This window comes from Takifugu rubripes, chromosome 8 (genome assembly GCF_901000725.2).
Source record: "Takifugu rubripes chromosome 8, fTakRub1.2, whole genome shotgun sequence".
In the NCBI taxonomy this organism is placed as follows: domain Eukaryota; kingdom Metazoa; phylum Chordata; class Actinopteri; order Tetraodontiformes; family Tetraodontidae; genus Takifugu; species Takifugu rubripes.
The window spans coordinates 8,721,962-8,743,598 of NC_042292.1; the positions used below are offsets into that span (position 1 = coordinate 8,721,962).

At 44.8% G+C, this 21,637-nt stretch overlaps 1 protein-coding gene across 7 annotated transcripts; it reads left to right on the forward strand.

Moving 5' to 3' along the window:
- abi3bpb (ABI family, member 3 (NESH) binding protein b) lies at positions 1 to 21,541 on the forward strand. Of its 7 annotated transcripts, XM_011606302.2 has the most exons (22): positions 1 to 221; positions 4,501 to 4,680; positions 7,517 to 7,585; positions 7,670 to 7,802; positions 8,786 to 8,967; positions 9,053 to 9,105; positions 9,577 to 9,610; positions 10,040 to 10,111; positions 10,676 to 10,750; positions 11,951 to 12,181; positions 12,640 to 12,714; positions 13,903 to 13,968; positions 16,131 to 16,199; positions 16,271 to 16,396; positions 16,517 to 16,606; positions 16,685 to 16,894; positions 16,971 to 17,076; positions 18,527 to 18,606; positions 18,751 to 18,780; positions 18,851 to 19,009; positions 19,090 to 19,212; positions 19,502 to 21,541. In XM_011606302.2, exons 1-22 carry the CDS (start codon positions 131 to 133, stop codon positions 19,615 to 19,617), a joined length of 2,370 nt encoding a protein of 789 aa, XP_011604604.1. In that variant the 5' UTR covers positions 1 to 130; the 3' UTR covers positions 19,618 to 21,541. The 7 variants fall into 7 exon arrangements, with proteins under 7 accessions (XP_011604604.1, XP_029696324.1, XP_011604605.1 ...); XM_029840464.1 differs by lacking the exon at positions 10,676 to 10,750; XM_011606303.2 differs by lacking the exons at positions 10,676 to 10,750; positions 11,951 to 12,181.
- Positions 21,542 to 21,637: the final 96 nt, after the last annotated feature.

Sequence of the window (21,637 nt, forward strand, 5' to 3'; positions counted from 1 at the left end):
CACCTCTCCACACTGAGGACGTCCAACGGCTGAACAAGTCCTAAGTCTGCAGGAGGAGACGCTTAGTGAAGTTGTCCAGCTCCCAGTCGATCCTCCTCACCCTCATCTGGAAGCTGCAGCCCCCGAGGTCATGTCGGCCATCGCTGTCCTCCTCCGCATCCTGGTTCTCCTGCACGGAGGGATGTTTCTCCTCAATGCCGGCCCCGCGCAGAGGACCAGAGGCAAGTGCACGGAAACACGCTCGGAAAGACTCTTCTGAGCGTTTCAGTGTTTGCAGAGATGCAAAGTTACAAAAAGGTGTTTTTTTTAACAAAACGATGCAAAACGATTGAGATGCCGACAGATATGCAGCTGGGAAATGTGCACGGTGTCGCGTGTCAGCCTTTGAGCATCACTCCAGCTGAGTTTCTCCAGCTTGGCATGTTCTTCTGGCATCCTGTCTGACACACGCTTGCTCTGGTGCACAGGTTGCGTCCCTCGACCTCCCGTTCTCTCTCTCTCTCTCTGCTGAGTCAGCACTTCTGACTCACGTTGTTCTGCTCTTTTCCTCACATTTTTTCATCCAAAAATTCCCTGGATGAACCCGTAACGCTGGGGTGGATTTCTGGATGTCGTGTTTCATCTGGTGCGTGCTGGCAGAACGTCGAGTCCCGCGGGCAGGTGTGTTTCACCCGCCTGGAGGGGGCAGGGCACTCTCATGATGTAACCTGTAATTTTCTGTGTCATTAAACATCTATAGGGGGGAAAAAGGGTGTAAGATTGACACTGTGGTCTAATACTGCCGCTTGGAGCATGACTAAAGTGAGATGGGAGGATGAGAGACAGCCAAGATCAACAGAGAGAGAGAGAGAGAGAGATTTGAATCTGTTCTTTCTGAGAACTGCAGAAATTAGCTGAAAGCTACGTTTGCTTGAGCACAGAACACGCCCGTATCCAGCTGCGATCGGTTTAATAAGTTCACAGTTGAAGTTGCAGGATGAAAAATAGTTGCACATGGATCCCTGGCTGCTGCGCAGACCTGCAGCTCATCTGCTGGAGCTTTCACAATCACGCTCCACCAAGCTGCTCGTGGCTCCAAATGACGACAGTAACTCAGAATCTGGACAGACGCAGTCTGCAGCCGCCTGTCCTAATGTCTCGAGTCCACTTTATCAGCAAACAGTACCAGACAAAGGTGGCTGGTCTCAGGTTTCTCAGGCTGGTGTTGAGCCACACCTGAAGATTGCTCGACTAAAATGGTGGCACGTGTGTGTGTGTGTGTGTGTTAGAAGAGTTGTTTAAATGTGCAGATGTACCATATAGTCCTCCTCCGGGAGTGAGAAGCATCATATTGAGCAGTGGAACACCATTTTCCCAGTGAAACCTGTAAAATCAGCGCTTTCTTCTCCACCTCTGTGTGATACTGCCATGTGGTGCCCTGTACTCCCTGTTCTCACTGCCAGTGTCTATGAATGCAAATATTATTAACAATAGCGGCTGTTGATGCTTGTCTTCAGTCTGTATGTTGCAGTGGCTGCAGGAACTTCTGACGTTCCACTTGAAGGTTCTTGGCTGTACTTGTTGCAGCCGTTAGTGTTCAGTTGTTTTTGTGCTATCTTATGTTTTCTGTCTCATAAATAGTCTCTTGTCCTATTTTGTGGATCTCTGCTATACTGTGTATGCAGCAGGTCAGCGTTTGACGCTTCGATGGGTGTATTAAAGCGCTTTTTAGTCCCTTTTTCTTGTAATTTTTCTCTTTTGTCCTTTGAGTCCAACGGTTTCGTCTCTGGTGGATGAAACGACGCGTGAACATCGTCCACTGCTGCTTGAACTTGACGCTCCTCAGGCTGTAGGGGATCGATGGGAGGTTCTGCGGGGAGGAGGGGGGGCCCTGAGGAGGGGCCCCGCTGCCTTTCATGTCATCTTTATCCGCTCCTCTTAATCAGCTGCTGCTGGTACGGCTCCGACAAGCTGCGCAGCCCTGCCAAGAATGAGCTGCATGATGACACACGTCCAGCGGATCAGCCTCTCCGCAGGCTTTCCCACACAGGCAGGAAAGAAAACCTGGACGTGACGAATGGATCCGCGACCCGGCGCAAAGTGGGCAATTGGAAAAGAAAAAGAATGTCCAGACTTGCTGAAAAACACAACGTTTTTTGGTGGGGGGGGGGGGGGGGGGGGACTCGCCGGTCGCCGCGGCTGCAGGAGGCCCGAATGCAGAATGAGGGCTGATTATTTTGCCGTGCACGGGCCTGAGGCGGTGCACAAAGCTAATCAGCTAAACAAACACAGGAAAGTGGGAGGAAAATGTTCCTGTGATGGAGTTTATCCATGAAGCGGACTGAAAGCTGCAGGCCATTAAAGTGACAGAGCACTTAAGCCAAGATCTATTTAAGGTTTTGTCCAATTTTAGAGAGTTGAATGGAAAGACTTCAACTCCCTCTTTATCATTAATTCGCTTTATAAAAACAGTCAACGTGGACAAATGTGAGTCAACACTCAGGTCAGCTTCTTTTATTTCACGCCTCACCACACGCAGCACGTGGGGCAGGTCCAGACCAAACTTTCCATGTGATGAATCTGTCCTTCAGGAAAGACGCAGCCTGTTAATAGGCAGAAACCGCCGAGCAGACCCGCGGCCAATGAAACAGCCGGTAGAAGAGCAAATGAAGGATAAAAATACTGTATGTTCACAGGAAAATGAAGATGTGAGATGCAGAAACGTGGTTAGTAAAATACACTTTTCATAGTTGCGCGGTTTATCCATCTCACGCGAATAAAACTGCTAATTCTTCAAAGGCTTGTTTTTTGTTTTTTTTGTTGGCATTTTGTGTTTAATTCAGAGGGCCCATTGTTGCTAAATATTAAAACAAATTTTCCTCTGTGGCTTTTCAGTCCCTGAAACCAGACTTAAATTAGGAGCTGTTGAAAGTTTTATAGAAAACACAAGCGAGCTCGTAAAGCCACATATAGAGCCTTACAATGGCGGTAACGATCGCGAAGCATCAAATATCTGATCATCTCCCAGCGCCAACTGGCTTTTGACGATCTGACAAACGAACTCTTAACAGCTTCATTGTGTTTCTGGGAACGCCGGAGAACAAACGACTCGATTCCTGCTGAATCGGCGAGAATAGCGCTCCTTTGAGGTCAAACGCCTGAATTCACAGATCCCGTAATGCTTTGAGGGATGTAAACAGGAAGTGCTGCTGTGGATTTGTGTGTTCTTCATGGTTGAAAAATCATAAAAGCTTTATAGTTCCTGCAGAAAACCATGCAGGGCTGAAACATTCCGTACTCGTTCAACTTGTAAAAGTTCAACGTGACACTGGGCGCCGAGGCCGTGAGGTCTGTGTTCATGTGCTGTTTGAACATGGTGATTAAAGTTTGGTCCAAATTACAGACGCGACGTGTCGGATACGGACTGTTTGCTTTTGAAGGCAGATACCATCGTGGGAATCGTGCGTTGTCATGAAATCAAACCAGAACTGTTTGTCTTCAGTTTTGCAGATAATCAACTCGGCAGTTTTATCATTGTCTAAATTAATCGTTTGTTTCCTTTGATCCCGAATAAAGGAAGCACAATATCCTCTTTGAAACATCATTATACTCTAAATATAATGGAAACATTGGAGACATTTTTTATGTCCTCCATCACTGCCAGACGCATCCATGACAACCAGATTAATCACCTCCCCGTATTTGATGCTAAAGTGACTTCAGGACAGTTTAACGATCCGTCTCACACACTCCCAAAAGAGACTGCTGGCGTGTCATTTTAGAGATTGTTGCCATGGTTGTGATCGAGTTACCATGCCGATGAGAAGCAAACACAATTCATCCTAATTTAATCTACCAAACAGTCGACGCGTTTCACTTGAACCGCCAAATCGAAACCTGATTCCTCCTCAGGGGAGCACGAATATCAGATGTAATCTTAATCCATCAAGCCAAGTTCTTTCAGTCTGGACCAAAGTGCTCGACTGACTGGACTCTGTAATTGTTGGACGGCCGTTTGGTGGTTTTCAGGCTGGTTTCACTGAACAAGTTTTTGCAAGACTGTAAATTATCCAGGAATTAACAAGAGGTTCCGCTTTAGCTGCAGTACAAACAGTACTTCATATTCTTTTTAAATCTGACTTTTAGTTGCACTTGAAAGCTTCTTTGTGCCAAAACAAACTCCAACGGGAAGAGAAATGTTTCAACAAGTCGAGGATCCAGAGACGCAAATTAAAGGCAAACCGTGGAGAAGTAACCAGAACTGAAATCTAATCTGGCAGATTAGTCTCCTCCTTTATATTCTTTGTTTCCTCTCTAAAGCTTGAAAACTACCTGTAATTATGTTTAATGGGGCCTGAGCGGCTTTAATTTTAGAGAATTTGGCCTGAAATTCAGCGGCAAAACTATATTAGGAAGGACAAGAGTTGGGGACTGAGCTTACCATTCTTATTTTCATCTGAAAGTTTTGACTTTTTTCTGCCCCAGTTGTCTAAAACCTTCCTTTTCTCTCTCCCCCCTCAGTGCGTCGTCAGAACATGAAGGTTCGGATCAACGCCACCGGCGACACCATCGTGATGAAGTTTGTGCGTCCGAGTCCCGATGTGAAGCTGGAGGGCTACATCCTGGGATACGGCAGCAGCATGTTCTCCAAACAGTTCATCCAGCTGCCCGAGAACGGACAACCGTACGAGACGGAGATGGGTACGGAGACACGTGTCGCCTTAAAGACGTCGCTTCAACATTTCAGTGAAGCTTTAGAAGATTCTTAGTGTTCCTCAGGAACTTCCTAGACAGGTTAATAGTATAAAAAAAATCCCCCCTCATCAGTTCAATGGCTAGATTATCTCCTCGTGTAGCACGCCTTAGCGTGTCTAAACCCTCATTTGTCGTGGGAAACAATGAGATCCTGGAGAATTCCAAAGGGGAAAATCCAAAACGTGAGAATATCTGGGAATCAGATAACAACAGCAGGTGGTTCTGATCTGCTTTCTGATTCCTCGCCAACAGTTTTTATCCAATCTGCATGCGGGAAGACAATAAAAAATGCGACGGCACGTTGTGCTGCTGAAAACCTGCTGTGAACCGTCCGTCAGCAGCGTTCCGGACGCACTGATTTTGTTTGCACTGCTGTAAATTATTGGATCAGTTTTATCAACTGTTAGGGCCCGATTTCCTGATGGGGGAGAGACGTGGTTTGTCGTAAACAACCTCAATATTCATAAGATGACAATCCCACACAGGGTCCTTTAGAGAACCTTCAATAGAATTTCACTGGCTTCATGGAAGCCACGCATCATTTTGAATCCAGGAAAAGTTAAATATAAGAACTCTAAGAACTTTGGCAAAGGTTCCCCCAAGAACCCTTTGTTTTGAACCATCTGGCTGAATGTGGAACCAAGAGTCTTCAAATGTTTGAAGGTTTCAATAGTTTGTTTCACCAAAAGACCAAAAAAAATTGTTCTTTTCTGACTGGTGATTCTAAAAGTGGTTGGGATTTTACCCAGAGCCATTTTCTTCTCTTGTTTCCAGGTTACTTCTCCATAAATTTTATATATTAACCGTCGGATCTCAACAAAAACACCTGCTGAAGCTGCTTTTTCACTCATTCAAATATCACATTTCCATCTTTTCTGGCGCGTTGCGTTCGGGTGTAAAAGGAAAATTCAGCAGTCCTGGCCTTCGCGTTGGCTGTACGTTCCACTGTGGTGACTTAATGTAAATCCAAAAGATAGATGATAAAGAGTTCAGCTATAGAAAAGCTTATTTTCCATTTCCAGGCTCTTCGCGGCCCAGCAGTCACCTGTCAGTCATCCTGTGTGGGCGGAGCTTTGATGTCAGGAAACCTCCATGTGGTGTTTTTCTTTCTTGTGAAAAGCTCTCTGTTAAGAACCATCCATCAGCACCTCGGGGAGGACCAACCGCAGTGTCAAATCCTTAAATCCTCCGCTGATCGACATTTCTGGTTCCTAAACCGCACGATTGGCCAACAGGAAATTGATCATTCACAGTTTCCTTGGTTGGTTCGTGTGTACATAGCGAATTATTACACTGTGTATGTTTCATATTGGGGGGGAAAAAAGCCAACAAAAGTTTAACGGTGGTAAAAATAAAAAGCAAAAGTAGAACTAATAGGTTTATAGATTATTTACTACTGAATCTAGTCGTCCCTGTTTGCGTTAATGCTTCCACACCATTAGTGAGTGTTTGTCACTGCCCTCCATACCAACATTGTTGGTGAGCGCGGATGTTTAATGTCCATTGTCTCGCGTGAACATTGTTTGACTTTATGAACGGCCAACTTCTTCTCCCACGTTTGGGTTTCTTGGCAGCATCTGAAATCACACCCTTGTCCCCTGTTCACGACTCACTAAACTGGAAGTTGGCTTGAGGGAACTACTCAATGAATTTCCGCTTTCGGACGCTTGTCCACGGAGCTTTAACCTGCTTCGTACGTAATAAATACATACCAACTCAACATCAGCACCATTCAAATCCTTTTATTTCTAAGTAATACATATAAGTTGGTTGCTAATCCATTCATATTTAATTTCATTATTAATAATTATCGTCTTGTCTAGCTTCACGCAAAGGAGGATGGGATATATTGCTTAGTTATGAGCATCAGTTGTTGCAATGAATTGTGGGATACAGTGAATGCACTATATAGGGTACCGCGACCCTCGCTTAGCATTGGGACACTCCTACAAATGGCGTCCCCTCTGCTGAGTCACCTGTGTAGTGTGTGATGGCAGGTTAAGACACAGCTCCTGTCTTAGATAGTCTATTGTGTTTCACAGATTCCCGTATGTGTGTGTTTTTGCGTTGCTCTGCGTGTAATCATTCCATCCTGTTTCTTTACCATCTGAAGCTGAATCAGATCGTCGCTGTTGCTCACGTCTAAAACTACAGGAAAAAGGAAAAACATGGTGTCGGTTGTGCTTGTAAATGAAGCCGTGATCGAACTGAACTCCATCCATGACTGTAACAGAAGCTCCAGGCTGAAATAAAGCGAAAAGAAACATTCCTGTCTGGGTTTGTGGCTGAGTTTTGAAGAATGGGAGCTCAGTTCAGATCGCATTGTTCAGAAACCTTTTGCAGCTGTCGCACCGTCTCCATCCCCTTGTAATCGCTCGCACGTGTTTGTGTGCCGGAGGGGTCGTTTCGATGCTCGCCGTGGCGTCGTTAGCGTCGCAGCAAAGGGGAGACCTCCTCACGGATCTGTGAGACTCTGCAGGTCGTCATGACGTCGTGGTTCCGTGCTCTTTTGGGGCTCGTACTGGACCTCCACAGCTCAGACTGAACATCTGCTCAGTTTTAAAACCTAATGAAAAAACCACGAACGCTGTGAAACAGCCGTGGGGTTTAATTTATCCTGAGTTTAATCAGCCTTTAACTGCAGTCAACACGTGCACCGAAGGAATCCTCCGACGTTCCCGGATGTTTTCCTCTGTGTCTGGAAAAAGATTTAAAACTATGCAGCTGTTTAGTGTCTGAGGCCTGATCCTCTGAACCCAACTGTGAAAATTTCCTTCTTTAGACGCTGAGCCAAAGTACCTGGTGGCCGTCCAGCCAATCCCAGTCAACGACGTGAAGAAACACTGCACAGGTACTGCAGAACCGCTTCCTGTTTGGGTTAACGCGGCAGTTTATGGCGACAGGAAGTCTGACTGTGTCTCACCTGTGTGATCAGGGAAGGTGAATCTGGAGAAGCCGCTGCACCTGGTGATCGACTCGGTCAGCCCCACCACGGTGCTGCTGTCCTGGGGAAACTACCTAAAGACCCCCTACGAAGGGAACATCCTGAACGAGTGTCTGGAGGACGGGTGAGACTATTCAGCCGTGAAAACATGACTTGCTCGATGCATAAATACATGAAACCACAGAAATCCTGAGAGACGTTTGACTGTTGGTAAACATGCGCGGCTGCACAGGGACAAGAAACACACGAGGAAATGTCACGTATGCTTTCTTCTGCTTCAGAGAAATATCAAATGTTGTAACGGAAGCAGAAGAAACTGATCCGGTGGAGCTGCGGCGTCTTTTGCTTTGAATTATTTTGGATCACACTCCGGTGACCTTCAGGCGCCTCCCACATGGAAGTGGTTTATTATGAAACCGTTCAGATGTCTTTCGTTGTCGGCAGAGTTTGCCGGTTGGTGCAGCGTTCAGCTTCTGCTGCTCCTCGTGTTTGAGTGTGTCGAGTGATGTTCCTCCGCCACGCACTGGCACTATTTTCCATCAGCTTTTTCTGCCTCCAGAAATCTTTATTTTGTGTGTTTCTGTCACACAAGTTGGAGACGCTGTCGGAAAGCTTGAAACCAGGCGTCTTCTGCCACTCTGGGAAATTTTATTAAGACTGAATGTTTATTCTGTCCTTGGATTCTGTGTTTGGCTGCTGCCGCACATTTATGTTGGGAGTCCTGCTCTGAAAAACACGAGTTTCGCCTGCCAGAATTAACAACACCTAATTCTAATAACTTTCCGTGCTGAGGTCACAGCGGCTGCGGTCGACCAGAGCTGGACCGCACCAACGGACGGAAACTCGTCAGTAACGTTGAATCTATCGGTCTTTGTTTGTTCTTAATTGTGACGTTGGCTTTTGGTTTTCCTGAAGAGTCGAGATGTCGTCGATCGAACATCGAATGGATCCCGGTCACGTGAAAAAATCAAACTGATGTTCAGCTGGTGAATTAGCTGAGGATCAAAAATAGAACCCTGAGGAACTCCCTTGATAGATCTTTGTCTCTCTGCATCCTTGGATCTTTCCATTTTCCTTCTTTTGTAATCTGTATCCTCTTGGTCTCAGGTTCTACACCATCCGTTACAGAGAGAGGAACAGGAAATGGATCTATCAGACCTGCCCAACCAGCGAAACCGTCATCGACAACCTGAAACCCAACACTCCCTACGAGTTTGGCGTGCGCTCCAACAAAGATGACCGCAGGGGCACGTGGAGTAAACCGATTATCCACAACACCAACATGGGCGGTGAGGAAGAGATTCTCCTTCTAAACTCAAACCTTTTAAGGCCTGTATTTGATCAAATCTGATTATATATTCTGGACATTTACAGATAAGAATGCAAAGAAGTCTTTCAAGCTGCATAATCCTTTGGCCAAACCAATGGTAGGTACCTGCCGCCTCTCTCTGGGGTCAGACTGAAACATCAATCTGGTACTAGCAGGAACTTTGTGTTTACTTTGTCATTTAACGACTTAAATGTTCCCTAAATTGTGCAATGTTGGACTTCAACATGGCGTTGACCCCATACTGACCTGGCAGCTTCCTGTGGGGGCCCCTGTGCATGTTCCACATGCTCAGCTCATGTATGTAGCGTGAAACATGCCCATGGCGTGACGTCCAATTCCCAGCTGAAGTGTTCTGGGGCAGAGGTCAAAGTCGCTCCATTTACGGAGCAAATTTATGACCTCATAAATATTCCGCCTGTGTGTGGACGCCTCTGACTGGCAAGATTGAGATTAAATGCATTAACCTGACAACATGTGTCACCACATCTGAGAGACAGCTACAGTTTCAGGACTATTTCTGATAATTTCAGATGCACAAAACTTAAAGATGATCTTTTCTATCCCTCAGAAACCTCTCGGCCCACTCTTCCCTCCTCGTCCTGGTAAGATTTGTCTTCCCTTTGAATTGCTGAATTGCTCTACTTTTTTAGGCAATGGTTTTGTTGCTGCCTCATCAATATTTATGGCATATCTTAAATGCTACTGGTTTGTACAGGCAGTTGCCTCCATGATGATGATGATGATGATGATAATGACATTAAAAACAATTCTGACAAACGCAACAGCAAGTTCAGGCGGGTAATAGAGCCGGCGTTGACACGCTGCGGCAGAATTTCGGAAGCTGAGATTAAACTGATTAAAGCGATTACAAGAGCTTTATTTCCAAATCAGGTGACACAAAGGTGTGTTTTGATATCAAGCGGTAAGTATTCCTTCTATATTTAAGGTTTTTCTCTCACAGGTTGCCGGTTTGACGCCTCTTTTTCACAGTTGGTGCTTTCGTTTCCTCTGACGTGTCGACTCTTTTGCAGCTCTGCACAACCGGACTCGACTCTCTCCTCTGCTCAAAAACTTCGCTTTCCCCGGAGCCCCTCGAACCTTCGGTGATTATCCCTTCTTTCCTCCGCACACACACTCATCACTTCTTGTTTTTAATCTGTTTTGGTCTTACTTAACCCCTTTACTGCAGGCCTGCACACACATTTTCCCCACATGGGCCGTAAGAAACTCATAACCTTCAACAAACCGAAACCTGAATGATTTATAATCACAGCCCAGATTTATTTTTAAGACTCAAGTCCTGATGAACACGCGTCACTTTGGTACTTAGCTAATATGTCTGCTAGCCGACGCTGTCCATCACGCTGGGAGTTAGAATAACAAACGTGGTGGCGGCAGAAGGAAGCAGCTGCAGCTCATTAATTCGCCTTTAACTGGATATGAACACTTCTTTCTTCTTTGACAGGGTTTTGAATTTAGTTCACGTGCAAGGCCCGTTCAGTGTAGAGCTCACCTGACGACAAACTATTTCACAAGTGTTTATTTTCTGGTTGCTGATAACTTGTTTTTTTCCTTTGTTTCAAAGGAAATCTGACGCATGACTTTCCACTTTCATCACTGTCATCATTCATCTTTTCTTCCAAATAACCAAATATTATTTCCCACAGTGCAACCCGAAAACGAGCAGGAAACGTTGCCTCTGCCCGACTCTGCTGAGCCAAAATGGCCTCGTGTGTCTTTCGGTAACACGGACGATGCTCTCTTATCTATTTACAATCATCCGCCTTTCTTGGCAGCCTGTGTTTACCTGCTTCAGCTCAGCCCCTGGGAAGGGGTCTGGTCTGGGAAGTGCAGCTGTTTTGATTGGCTGTTTGCTAGCATGCCTTGAGCCCAGTTAGAAAGTCGAAACGAGGCGTGGAGATGATGTCCGTGGAGGTCAGATGTGGAGAGTAAGTTCCTTTTGCCCCGCCCACTAAGAATGCAGCCGTGGCTGCCTTTTAACCATGCTGCTAAAAGTCATGTCACTGCACCCAAGCTTCCTTTCTGCATCTTAAACCATTTTCTTTTTTCTTCTTTTCCCTCTCTTCTCACACTTGAACATTAGTTTTTCGGACGGAGAACTAAATATGTTCAATATGTCACCATTTAATGGTCCAATGTGAAGATTTTTTTTAAAATCGAATTATACTTCCGGTTACAATTATGACAAACACACTTGAATAGGAATTTTAGCATTCTTCTAAAGCTAATTGATCTCTTTTACAGTATTTAAATAGTATACTCTCCAAACATAATTCCCCTCCCCCCAACCCTAACACACAGGTGTAAATAAAGTTAGTGTTGTGTGTTGTCTTAGCTCAAGATGTTGATACATTGTACATGCTTGAGCTTTTTAGTAAAAAGATATTGATACGAGCTAGTTTACTAGACACTAGTACAGTCAACATATTAAAATTATTATATTTATAACAGTACTCTTGCTAATATCAGTTAAATGAGTCAGCATCTCAAACTGAGGATCTCTCCCTTTATCTTCTGTCTGTGTCTTTTGTCCTTGTTGCTTTGAGATGTGGTTGCCATGTTCAGTCAGTCTGCATGATGAGACTGCATGTCAGCCAGTTCAGACGCAGACGTTGTTGTCGATCTCAGGAGGAAAGACAACACAGGTCGTTCTGCAGATCCTCCTGTTGTGTGTGATTGTGTGTCGTCCTTATCGTCCTCTGTCTGGACTTTTGTTGTTTCTTTGAGGCACAAGATCATGGGAATAAGAACCAACCCGGAACCTTTAGCTATTTAAGTAAACAATGAGTTCAGATATTTAATCTGTGCTACTTAAAACTAGAATAATCGAAATTCATTTAGTTTTAAGCAAATATCATGCAATCAAAGGAAGTCCCATCAGATTCCCATGATCATTGTGCCGCTCTGCTCTCTCACCTCAGACATGGAAAACGCTATTAGAAATGACTCCAACCCACCAGCGACTCCTCCATCTGCCCTCTCCCAACTCCTGCCCACCATTGCCCCACCAGTCACCACAACAGCCCCCATCTTTAAATTACTCTCCAATGATGACTTGCATCTCGGGCAAACTACTAAGGACAACAAACGGGCAGACACGGACAGACTAGCTACTCCCACTAATGCACCCGAGAAGTCTTATAACCCCGCTGGTAATTTCCCTCTTCAACCTTCCTTATTTTTTGTCTTCAGTGTTTTTTGTGGGGGGGGGGGGGGGTCAGTGATGAGAATATTGAAGCAGTTTTCAAAACGAAACACAAATGACACAGTCATCTGCTAACGGTGACATTATTCACTATATTCAATACCGGATACAGGTGGTTATCTTAGCTGTAGCATCTTTTCAGTTTCTCTTTCATTTCTGGTCAAACTGGGTCAAATCTTTGACAGACTTAATGGTTCCAGGTCCCCTCTGAACACAGTGGTGTCATCTGCAAAGAAAAGAAGGTTTCCTTCGATTCCAGGAGTGTTTCCTCAAAACATTTCTCATTCTTTTTTCAAACTCTTCTTAAGGAAAGATTAATTCCTCTGAATTTGAACTCAACAGGTTGTGGAGCCTCTTAAGAATTATTGGTGTTTGTCCACCTTAAAACTCTTCTCTCCCACGCAGCTTACGGCAAATCACAGGACGGATCATCTTTGCTGAGATCAGCTCTGGCCAATGAGAGAGACAAAACTAACTGGGGTAAACGTAGCCTCATCTTGCCTCTCCTCTCCACCTTGAAGTCCAGCTCTTCTGTTGCCACTGTCTCTTTACATCAAGCTTCCAGTGTTTTTGTTCACAGGGTTGGCTGCTCATTCCAGGAGTTTCACTCTGTCACTTACATTTCCTCCAGGATTCCCTCTATTATCATTTTTCACACCATCTTCCAGTCATGGCAACATCAGCAGCTTCAATTCATATATTTTCCGTTGATTTTGAGCACTTAAAGACTCTTTGATGAGTGTGAAAATATCACTACCATTGGTTTTTGAGGCCTTATCTATCTCCTAAAATCTCTCCTTAGGAGCTTTAGACCTGCACCAGTCGCTCCTCTGGGTAGCTTTCATCACGAGACTGTGTTTTGTTGATTTTGCTTTCAGAATTGTAATCGGAGCTCATAAACCAAAAGTAAAACACCCAAGCGAACAGCGCAGGCTACAGTACAGTAGCTACAACACTTGACGGATGACCACAAGAGTTAATAATCGTTATAAATTATCTTGTTTTAAGCTGATGAGTCTCAGGAATGGCGACAGCACATGCCGGGTTTAGATCCCAGCAGATGTGCTCAGCTGCAGTTCCAAAATGAGTCCCTTCATTGGCTGAACCCATGTTGGTGTGTTAGCGATGCAGAGTGCTGAATGCCGATGGTCAAACCTGCCCTGCTGTGCTTGGTGCTGCCATCACTGGAATTTAAATCCATGATTGAAAACATTTTCATTTTTCAATATGTTCCATGGAATTTCTCAGCTTTTTTCTCTCTGCAGTTTTCTTGTTTGTTTTTTGTTTGTTTTTGTTGTTGTTGTTGTTGGTTAATTTTATTCCTTCTCCACTTTGTGATTTTTAATTTTTTTTCACCTGCTAAGTGAACCGAACCCTGGAACAACCAGTTGGTGCTCCGGCGCCCCTTGAGATAATTTGGTTTGGAATGAAGCTAGAATGTGAACTCTCATTAATTCAGACAATTAACAAATGTAAGCTCATCATCAAAGGTGAGGCTGCCTGGTGGCTTCTTCACCACCACCACAGAAGCAGCTTGATTTTTCTAAGCTGTATGAAAAGACTGGATGAATTTGACTCGGGGTGCGTTTTCTTTGGTTGTTCCTGCGTCAGGTTCAGCTGTCAGTGCTGGTTTCTTCCCTCTCACAACACCTGGTTTTGTCCCAACAGTTAACGGACAGCCACACCGCGGCATTTCCCCTCCTAAACCCGCGTTATGGTCCAGACCTCAACTGGGTAAAAACTGACTTCGTTTGTCACTCTGTGTTCCATCATTAACCCTCCAGCCACTGTTGCAGCATCTCCACCGCCGCTGCAGCTCATGTCGGTGTTTCTGTCTTCATCCATCGTGTTTATTAATCCTCATCCATCCGTCCATCCATCCAGTGATCTGTCTGTCCGCGTCGCCTTTCGTCTGACATGTTTGTCTCACCTCGAGCTTCTGCAGGTTTTCAGCTTCTTGCCAGATCTTCTCCAAATAATCAAGCATCTGCTGGAGCGGCAGCTTGATTATTTGAGCTGGTTACATAAGTGCAGTAACGGCGGCAGATCACGGCGCTCTCTGCTCCATGTGGTGACGGTTTTAAACATCTGGACTCTGGTTTTCTCTGGCTTTGACCTGTTAAAACTCAGTTATGTCACAGTCTGTACATCAGATCGCACCTTGCTTTCTGTGGCGTGTATGTCCACTTTTGCAAATATCCAATCAGGCATGAATGACTTGAAATGGCGGGATTTGAAATGTGGCGCTCACCTGTTGCCTTCTCTATGAATGCTTTCAAGGAAAACTCTTTATTTTCACCTCCCTTTTGTGTGATATCACAACAGATGTCTGATGAACCTCTTTTGACTGATTTCTGAAATGTAAAATCGTATCGTTAGCGTATACCTAGCATAAACTACTGACACTGAGATGAGGAACTCTATTTGAAAATCTGAGGTAAAGGAATAAAGGCTGGTTTTAATAGTAATAAAACTCACTTTTGGAGGACGAATAGGTTGGATTCTCTGTGGTTTTTGTGGTTGGCAGAAGTCCGAGTTTCGCCTGTCTGCATCCACATCTGCACGTGCTGACTAGTATTTCAGTTACTCTGGTCTCCGCCGCGATTCTGCATGATTTGGCTCGCGTGCTTGTGTGTGCCGAAGCCAAGACGAAGGAACAATTATTCTCCATCAGTCAGAAAGCTAGCTTTGGCGAAGATGGTGGAAAATACTTTTCAGAAAGCGAAGTGATGCTCTGATCATTAGCTTATTTTTGTAAGAACCTCACAGTGCGTTGCACATTTTTCTGATGGCAGAATTTTAAGGAATGTGATGATTCTGGTTTGACAATTACAGGCGGTCGGCTCATTTATAAATGCTCAACAGATTCAGCGGCGACTGCTTAATGGCTGGAATAATAATTGCACTAAATGTGTCTGAAATGTGTTTAGAGTACCGTCACGCAACCAGGGCAAGATTGACGTGCATCAGGCCTCGGAATGTGGAAACTGTCCTTCATTTTAATTGCAGGATTGTTTGTGCTTGAAAAGACAGATTTGTGCTAACATTTATTTTGTTTAGTCTCGCTCTGGAACCTCCGACATTGGTCAGTGATCACAGCAGGTTCCACCGCGGCCGCCTAAAAATAAAAATCCTGTTTGATTAACCTTTGTTGATGGATGAAAATTTGGCCCAATCTGTTCAAGAATAACAGAAGCTTTTAGTCCTTGAGGACAAAACATCTTTAAAAAAAGAAGAGAAAAGAAAGAAAACAGCAGCAAAGTTCAGCACCGCAGGGAGCCTGGCATCCATCCCGCCTTCATTGGCGCTAACATTACAAGTTGTCAGGACTCCATCATGCTTGATGTTTCTGGCACCACATTTGTTCCATTTAGTTTTGGAACTAGGTCAAATCCTTGATTGTGAGGAATTTGGGCTTTTGCCTGAATGAGAGACGTGGGTATAATTAGATGCAGCTCCTCGATTTAGGCATAGCAGATTTAGGAAAACAGACAAATTACATGAGATTGTTGGTGTTTTCAGGTTCATTTGGCATTTGGAAACAGGTATAAAGTTCTATTTTGGGGGAGGAAAATAGATTTTCCAGTAGATTGGAGGGCACCTAGCATGAAAATTGAGCCGCAGTCGATGTTAAAGCTTTATTCGTTCCTGATGATGTACAAAAACTGTCTGCAGGCGAAAACATGCCTAAATCTGATCGCTAGCAGAGACATTGTGTTGTATAATTCAACACTTCAAACCACTGAAAAGCCTTGTCTCTGATTGGAGGTCCGTTATGGCTCCGTTGGTCCTGAAGAGTCTTCAGTTTCAGGATTAAATGCATCTTTGTGATCCTTAGAGATGAACATCTTGAACCTGCTGCTGAATATAAGGAGCTGAATGTTTGTTTATTTCAGGATCTCCTGTTCGCCCGTCCATTCCGCTCAACAAGAAACCAAATATGGTGGGGAAACCAGGAGAAACAGGTCAGACCAGCTCTTGTCTCGTCTCAGTGAATCTTCTTCACTCAGTCGACTGACTGTTTTCATCACGTTAGACAAACTGAACAGCTTGAAGCAGAAGGACAAGTTGCCCATTTCGAAGCCCAAAGTTCCCCTAGTGACCACCAAGCCCACCAAACAGGACCGGAAACAGACCACCACGTTCGCCCCAACAACAGCAGGTACAAGGACTTGTCTTGAGTCCTACCTGCTCCGGCTGGACGTTGATTGCTTATGTGCATTATTTTAAGGAATAATTCCTTTAAGGATGTTTCTCAAAATTGTCTTTTTTGTTTATCCAGCAAGTCGACAGGAATCCTGGGAAGACTCAGAGCTCTTCAAACCACAGCCATCTTCTGACCTTGATGCTCTAGGAAAGAAACGATATGTAGGTAGGTGGACCCACGGACCGAACCAAACCCAAACTAGTCCTGGGATTCTGACTAATTAAGCTCCTCCTGCTCCCAAAGCCCCTCATGTCATCTACCAAACGGGCAAGAAACCTGACGAGCCGTGCTCCATCACCTCCTCCCTCAACTACTTCCCAGAAGATGAACCTGGCGAGGTGAATGTGACTTCGCCACCTCGTTCTCCTCCCTCCAACCTTACTGTGGTGACGGTGGAAGGATGCCCGTCCTTCGTCATCCTGGACTGGGAAAAATCAGACAATGACACCACCGGTATGGAGGAGCACCGCTTCTGACCAGGTATGAATCCCTCTAACACCCAATCCTGAATTTGCTGTCCTCCCCACAGAGTATGAAGTCATCTCCACGGCCAAAGGTCCCGATGGTGAGCAGGTTTCTGTCCTCACCACCAACCAGACCCACACAGCTGTCGAGAACCTCAGACCAGAGAGCAGGTGTGTTTGTTGCAATTTACCCAAACAATCATATTCTGGTCCAAGAACGGGTTCACCTCAGCAAACATCAAACATGTAAAACAGTTCACTCACAACTAATTTCCTTACATTTAGCCTAGAGTCCAAAATCTGATATGTGAATATACATGTTAATTATAAACATTGTAAATGTAAATGTCTTGCCGAGTGTAAAACTAAATGTCCACCTCACACAGCCCACCCTGCTGCGCTAATGTTAGGCTATAGAAATGTTAGTTGGAGCATTTTCTTCTTTTTTCGTTTTTGTCTATTTTTTAGGGGAGCAAATTTGATACTCCTAGAGCGCCCCAATTTATTTTTTTATCAGATCTTCATGTTCAACAGCAAAGCCAATATGCAAACCGAATGTAGGCTACATATTAACTCTTACTGCCACGACCATTTGGGATGCACGGGCAAAAATGTATGGCCATGAAAACGATGCAGAACCGGAGTCTGACTTTTTCCAAAGGTAGCAGACAGAGACAGAACACTGGAGATGATGGCCAGGTTGTCCACAGATCCAAAGGAAGTTGTGGGTGGGGCTGTTTTGGATGGAGACCTTCAATAATTACAGTTAACATTTATATTTAACAATTACATTTAAAGTTTCTATTCATCTAATACTTGCATTTTAATTTCACATTTACTTTTAGATTTGTCTTGTTCATTTAAATGAAAGAAATCTAGCTGTAAATTACATTTTTACAGTTGGCTGCCATAACCTTAAAAGTGCCGTTGAGAAACCATTTTGACAAATAGCAAAAAACTTTCACATCTGCATAAAAGTTAGCTCATCTCTATTATTCCCTCAAATGTTTCACCATCAATGAGATCCTGAGATTCTCCTGGATCTGAAAAACTGAGGGAGTAAAATTCAAACGGCTACCGTTTCACCAAACACCTGGCAACATCTCGTCAGGCTAATTCAGTGGTGCATCAGCGGATGAAAGCATGAAAAATCACTCAATGCTAGCGCCTAACTCAGGGGGAGAACTGGATACGCCGCAATGAACCATCCACTGCGCCTCCTGATGTGTTCTGCTCTGACAAATATGGTCTGCTTCAGTGCTCAGACGGCTCAAACATGCCACATTCAGCTGTCAAAACAAGCCGAGCAGCTACAGAGTGGAGCAGGGTGTCGCAGCCAGACGTTCGGAGAGCAAAAATAAGCAGAGGGTGTCCGTTCTGCTCGCTGGGCTTAACGGTGTTGGATGTAGGAAAACTATTTGGGGTGAGGGAAAACAGCTGGACTTAAATCTGGCAGGTGCGAGTGATTCGAAACGCTGTTGCCGTCAAGGAGCCGCCGGGTATGTTTTCGAGACGTGGTTTAGGTCGGATTGTGGCAGATGGGAATGTTCCAGATCACGGAAGGTGAATATAATCATTAAAAAAAGTCAGGTCTTTTATTCATCTCACCTGTTTTTGACAGCTACGAGTTTACGGTGAAGCCAAAGAACGATCTGGGGATCGGCCCCGAGAGTGAACCCGTGTCTTTCAACACAGAATCAGGTACCATCACGCTCAACTGCTTCCGGGTTCAACCCCAAACTGGACAAATTCCTCAAAATGCTGCAATTACTTGCTGCTATCAGCACCACTTTAGACTCGCCAGATGTTAACTTCAGGGATCTTCCTTGTCTGTTCTGTGTTTAGCCGATCCGCGGGTGAGCGAGAACGTCTCCGGTAAGGTTGAATAAGAGCCGTACGTGCTAACAGCTTCAAGGCTGCGCGCTGAGCTTTTCCATCTCTGCAGGGAAAGATGCCATCTGGACCCAGTTCCCCTTCACCACAGACTCGCACTCGGACTGTCACGGCAAACAGTACGTGAAGAGGACGTGGTACCGCAAGTTTGTCGGAGTCCAGCTGTGCAACTCGCTGCGGTACAAGATCTACCTGAGCGACACGCTCAACGGTGAGCCTCTGGCCTGGGCCTCACATGCCTGCTTCATTCAGCCCGTCGCTGAGCCCTTCCTGTTTGTCTTTACTGGGCAGGTAAATTCTACAACATTGGCGACCAGTCTGGCTTCGGCGAGGATCATTGCCAGTTCGTGGATTCTTTCTTGGATGGAAGAACAGGCAGGCACCTCAGAGCAGACCTGCTCCCATCCAGACTCGGTAAACACTCCTCCCGGCAGGTGTTTGTGCAGCTGCGGTTGTTCTAACTGCAGAAGCTGGATGCATGGCCGTGCGTCATCACCAGCAAACGTCAGGCAAATGTTTAACTCAGAATGTTTTTGTTGAATGACTTCATCAGATCCAGGGATCTGGATCCCTCCTATATTTATTGTTGAAAACACGTGGTTGATGTTGGGCGCTAACTCTACCATCGTATTGTAACGTGTGGCTGTAGCAGTTAAGCTAACTGCGGCTAAATCGTACTGAAGTGTAGCTTTGTCTGTTGAAGGTTTCTACAGAGCCCTCCGACAGGAGCCGGTCCACTTTGGCCAGATAGGTGGACACTCCCATGTCAGCTACGTGTCGTGGTACGAGTGTGGAATCCCCATCCCAGGCAAATGGTGAACGGACTGAGTCCCCCTCAGAAGAATCGCCCCCCCCCCAACACCTAGCTGGGCTGGCGAGAACCCACCAGGGGCCCCTCCAAAGCCGACTTCTGAACTGCCTCATTTCACCCAGTGCTGTAAAATCATGTAGAGGACATTCGTGTCAGGGAATTAGCTACGAGAGCTTAGGAAACCATAAATGCAAACACGTCTCATCTTTACTATTTATCAACCAACAGGGCTAAACTGGTAGAAGAGCAAAGATTCTTTGAACGCTCTCTGCATTGCGTCGGGGAAGCAAAGTTAACACGAGATATATTTTATTTTATGTTAAAATAATGGGAAGCTGGCTCCCTGGATACTATTTTCATTATTGAGAGATGTTATTTATCAAAGGTCTTCCATTACATTTCTTACAGCAGGTGAGCTCTTTTATTCTGTGCTATAAAACTCTTTTACTGCTCCTCTGGTAGATGTTCGGAACGCGTTCTTTTCCACCAGTTGACACTCAAACTCATATAAATTGAGGCACGCGTGTCAGCGGTTGACGTTTATTAAGGTGAATTAATTCACGACTGAGTGAAACCTCGAGCATGTCAGCAGCGTCGTCTGCAGGTCTGACGGACAGGACTGGCGTCGGAATAACTGGCGGACGAAATTACACCGTTTCACTAAGTCGCACCGGCAAAACTCTCATTCCTGTTGATGGCAGGTCTCTGGGATCAACTGGAACTGAGTTTAAACCTCAGCCTGAAAGTCCACCTGAAACCAGCGGCGCCCGACATCAGCGCCACTGCCGTCGGCCGATTTCGTGTTTTGGCTGACATCTTGTTCCGGTCCACTCATGAAATCTTTTTCAAAAATTGGAGTTTTTTGACATTTGAGCTCTTTGCGTCACTCACAAAACACCCGCGGCCGATCTTTAGTGGAGCGGCGTGTGGAAATTTAACACAATTATGAAAGTGTAGCGCAGATGGCGGCGTTTAGAGGTTCGCAAAACCTGCAGGATTGAAACATCCAAACTAATCAGGTCCATAACAACCTCCAGATGTGTCGATTAAAAAAAAAAAAAAAGACCCAAACAGAGAACCTTAGCCAGCCACGGGCGCCTTCAGTTGCAATTTGCACAGAAATGTATTTATATGTATATGGAGAGAATGTTTGTTTTCAAATGCATTGCCATTATCCTGGCCTTTTTTTAACCATACTCTTCAGCTTAGTTATGCTAAATCACTACAGGTCAACAATGTGGACACAGACATAGAAAGCTTTTTTATTTTTTTAATTCATTGTGACAGCCACATGAGCAGTTTTGGCACATTAGTAGCCTTCTATTGCATCTATGCTAAGAGGTTAGCCATATATTACAACCCTTATACAGGAACTACTCGCAGAGAGGCTGAAATATCCACAAAGGTTTGCTCACTACAAACGCAGCCGGCTCTTTTGAAGTACAGCTATCGTTGACAATTCAAAGAAAATGTCATACGGGTACAAAACATTAGCCGCTGAGTGTTTGTGTATTTCAGTTGTCCTGAATTCCATTGGTGCTAACAGCTAATTGTGGCTCAGTGTGCTGCCAAACGTCACACAGCCAGTTGGGTTATTGAGGCAAGTTCAACCATCAAACTGATGCTGGGCATTTTCTCTCTCTTTTACGATATAGCGCCCAAATCAATGCTGTTTTTTTAACGTAAACATGTACTGTGTACTTTGTACTGTGCCTTTAACTTCCAGCTGGTGTCTTTTGACTGTACTCCTGCCTTGACCTTCTTATTAGAATGATCATTAATAATATTATTAAACAGGGACAAAGTCATTTAAAGCAGAAGCTTTGTAAAAAAAAAAAAAATACAAGATTGTACGTTAACATGGATGTTTTTCATCATGTTTGTTTATGTATTTTCAAAAATAAAGAAGTTTTGATGGGTTTTTTTAAAGAATTGTTGTCAGATTTGTTTTTTTAACTTCATTTCTTTAAAACGGAGGATAATCTATGACTGGAGTTAAAAGCTAAAGCTAAACTGAAGTCCATCACA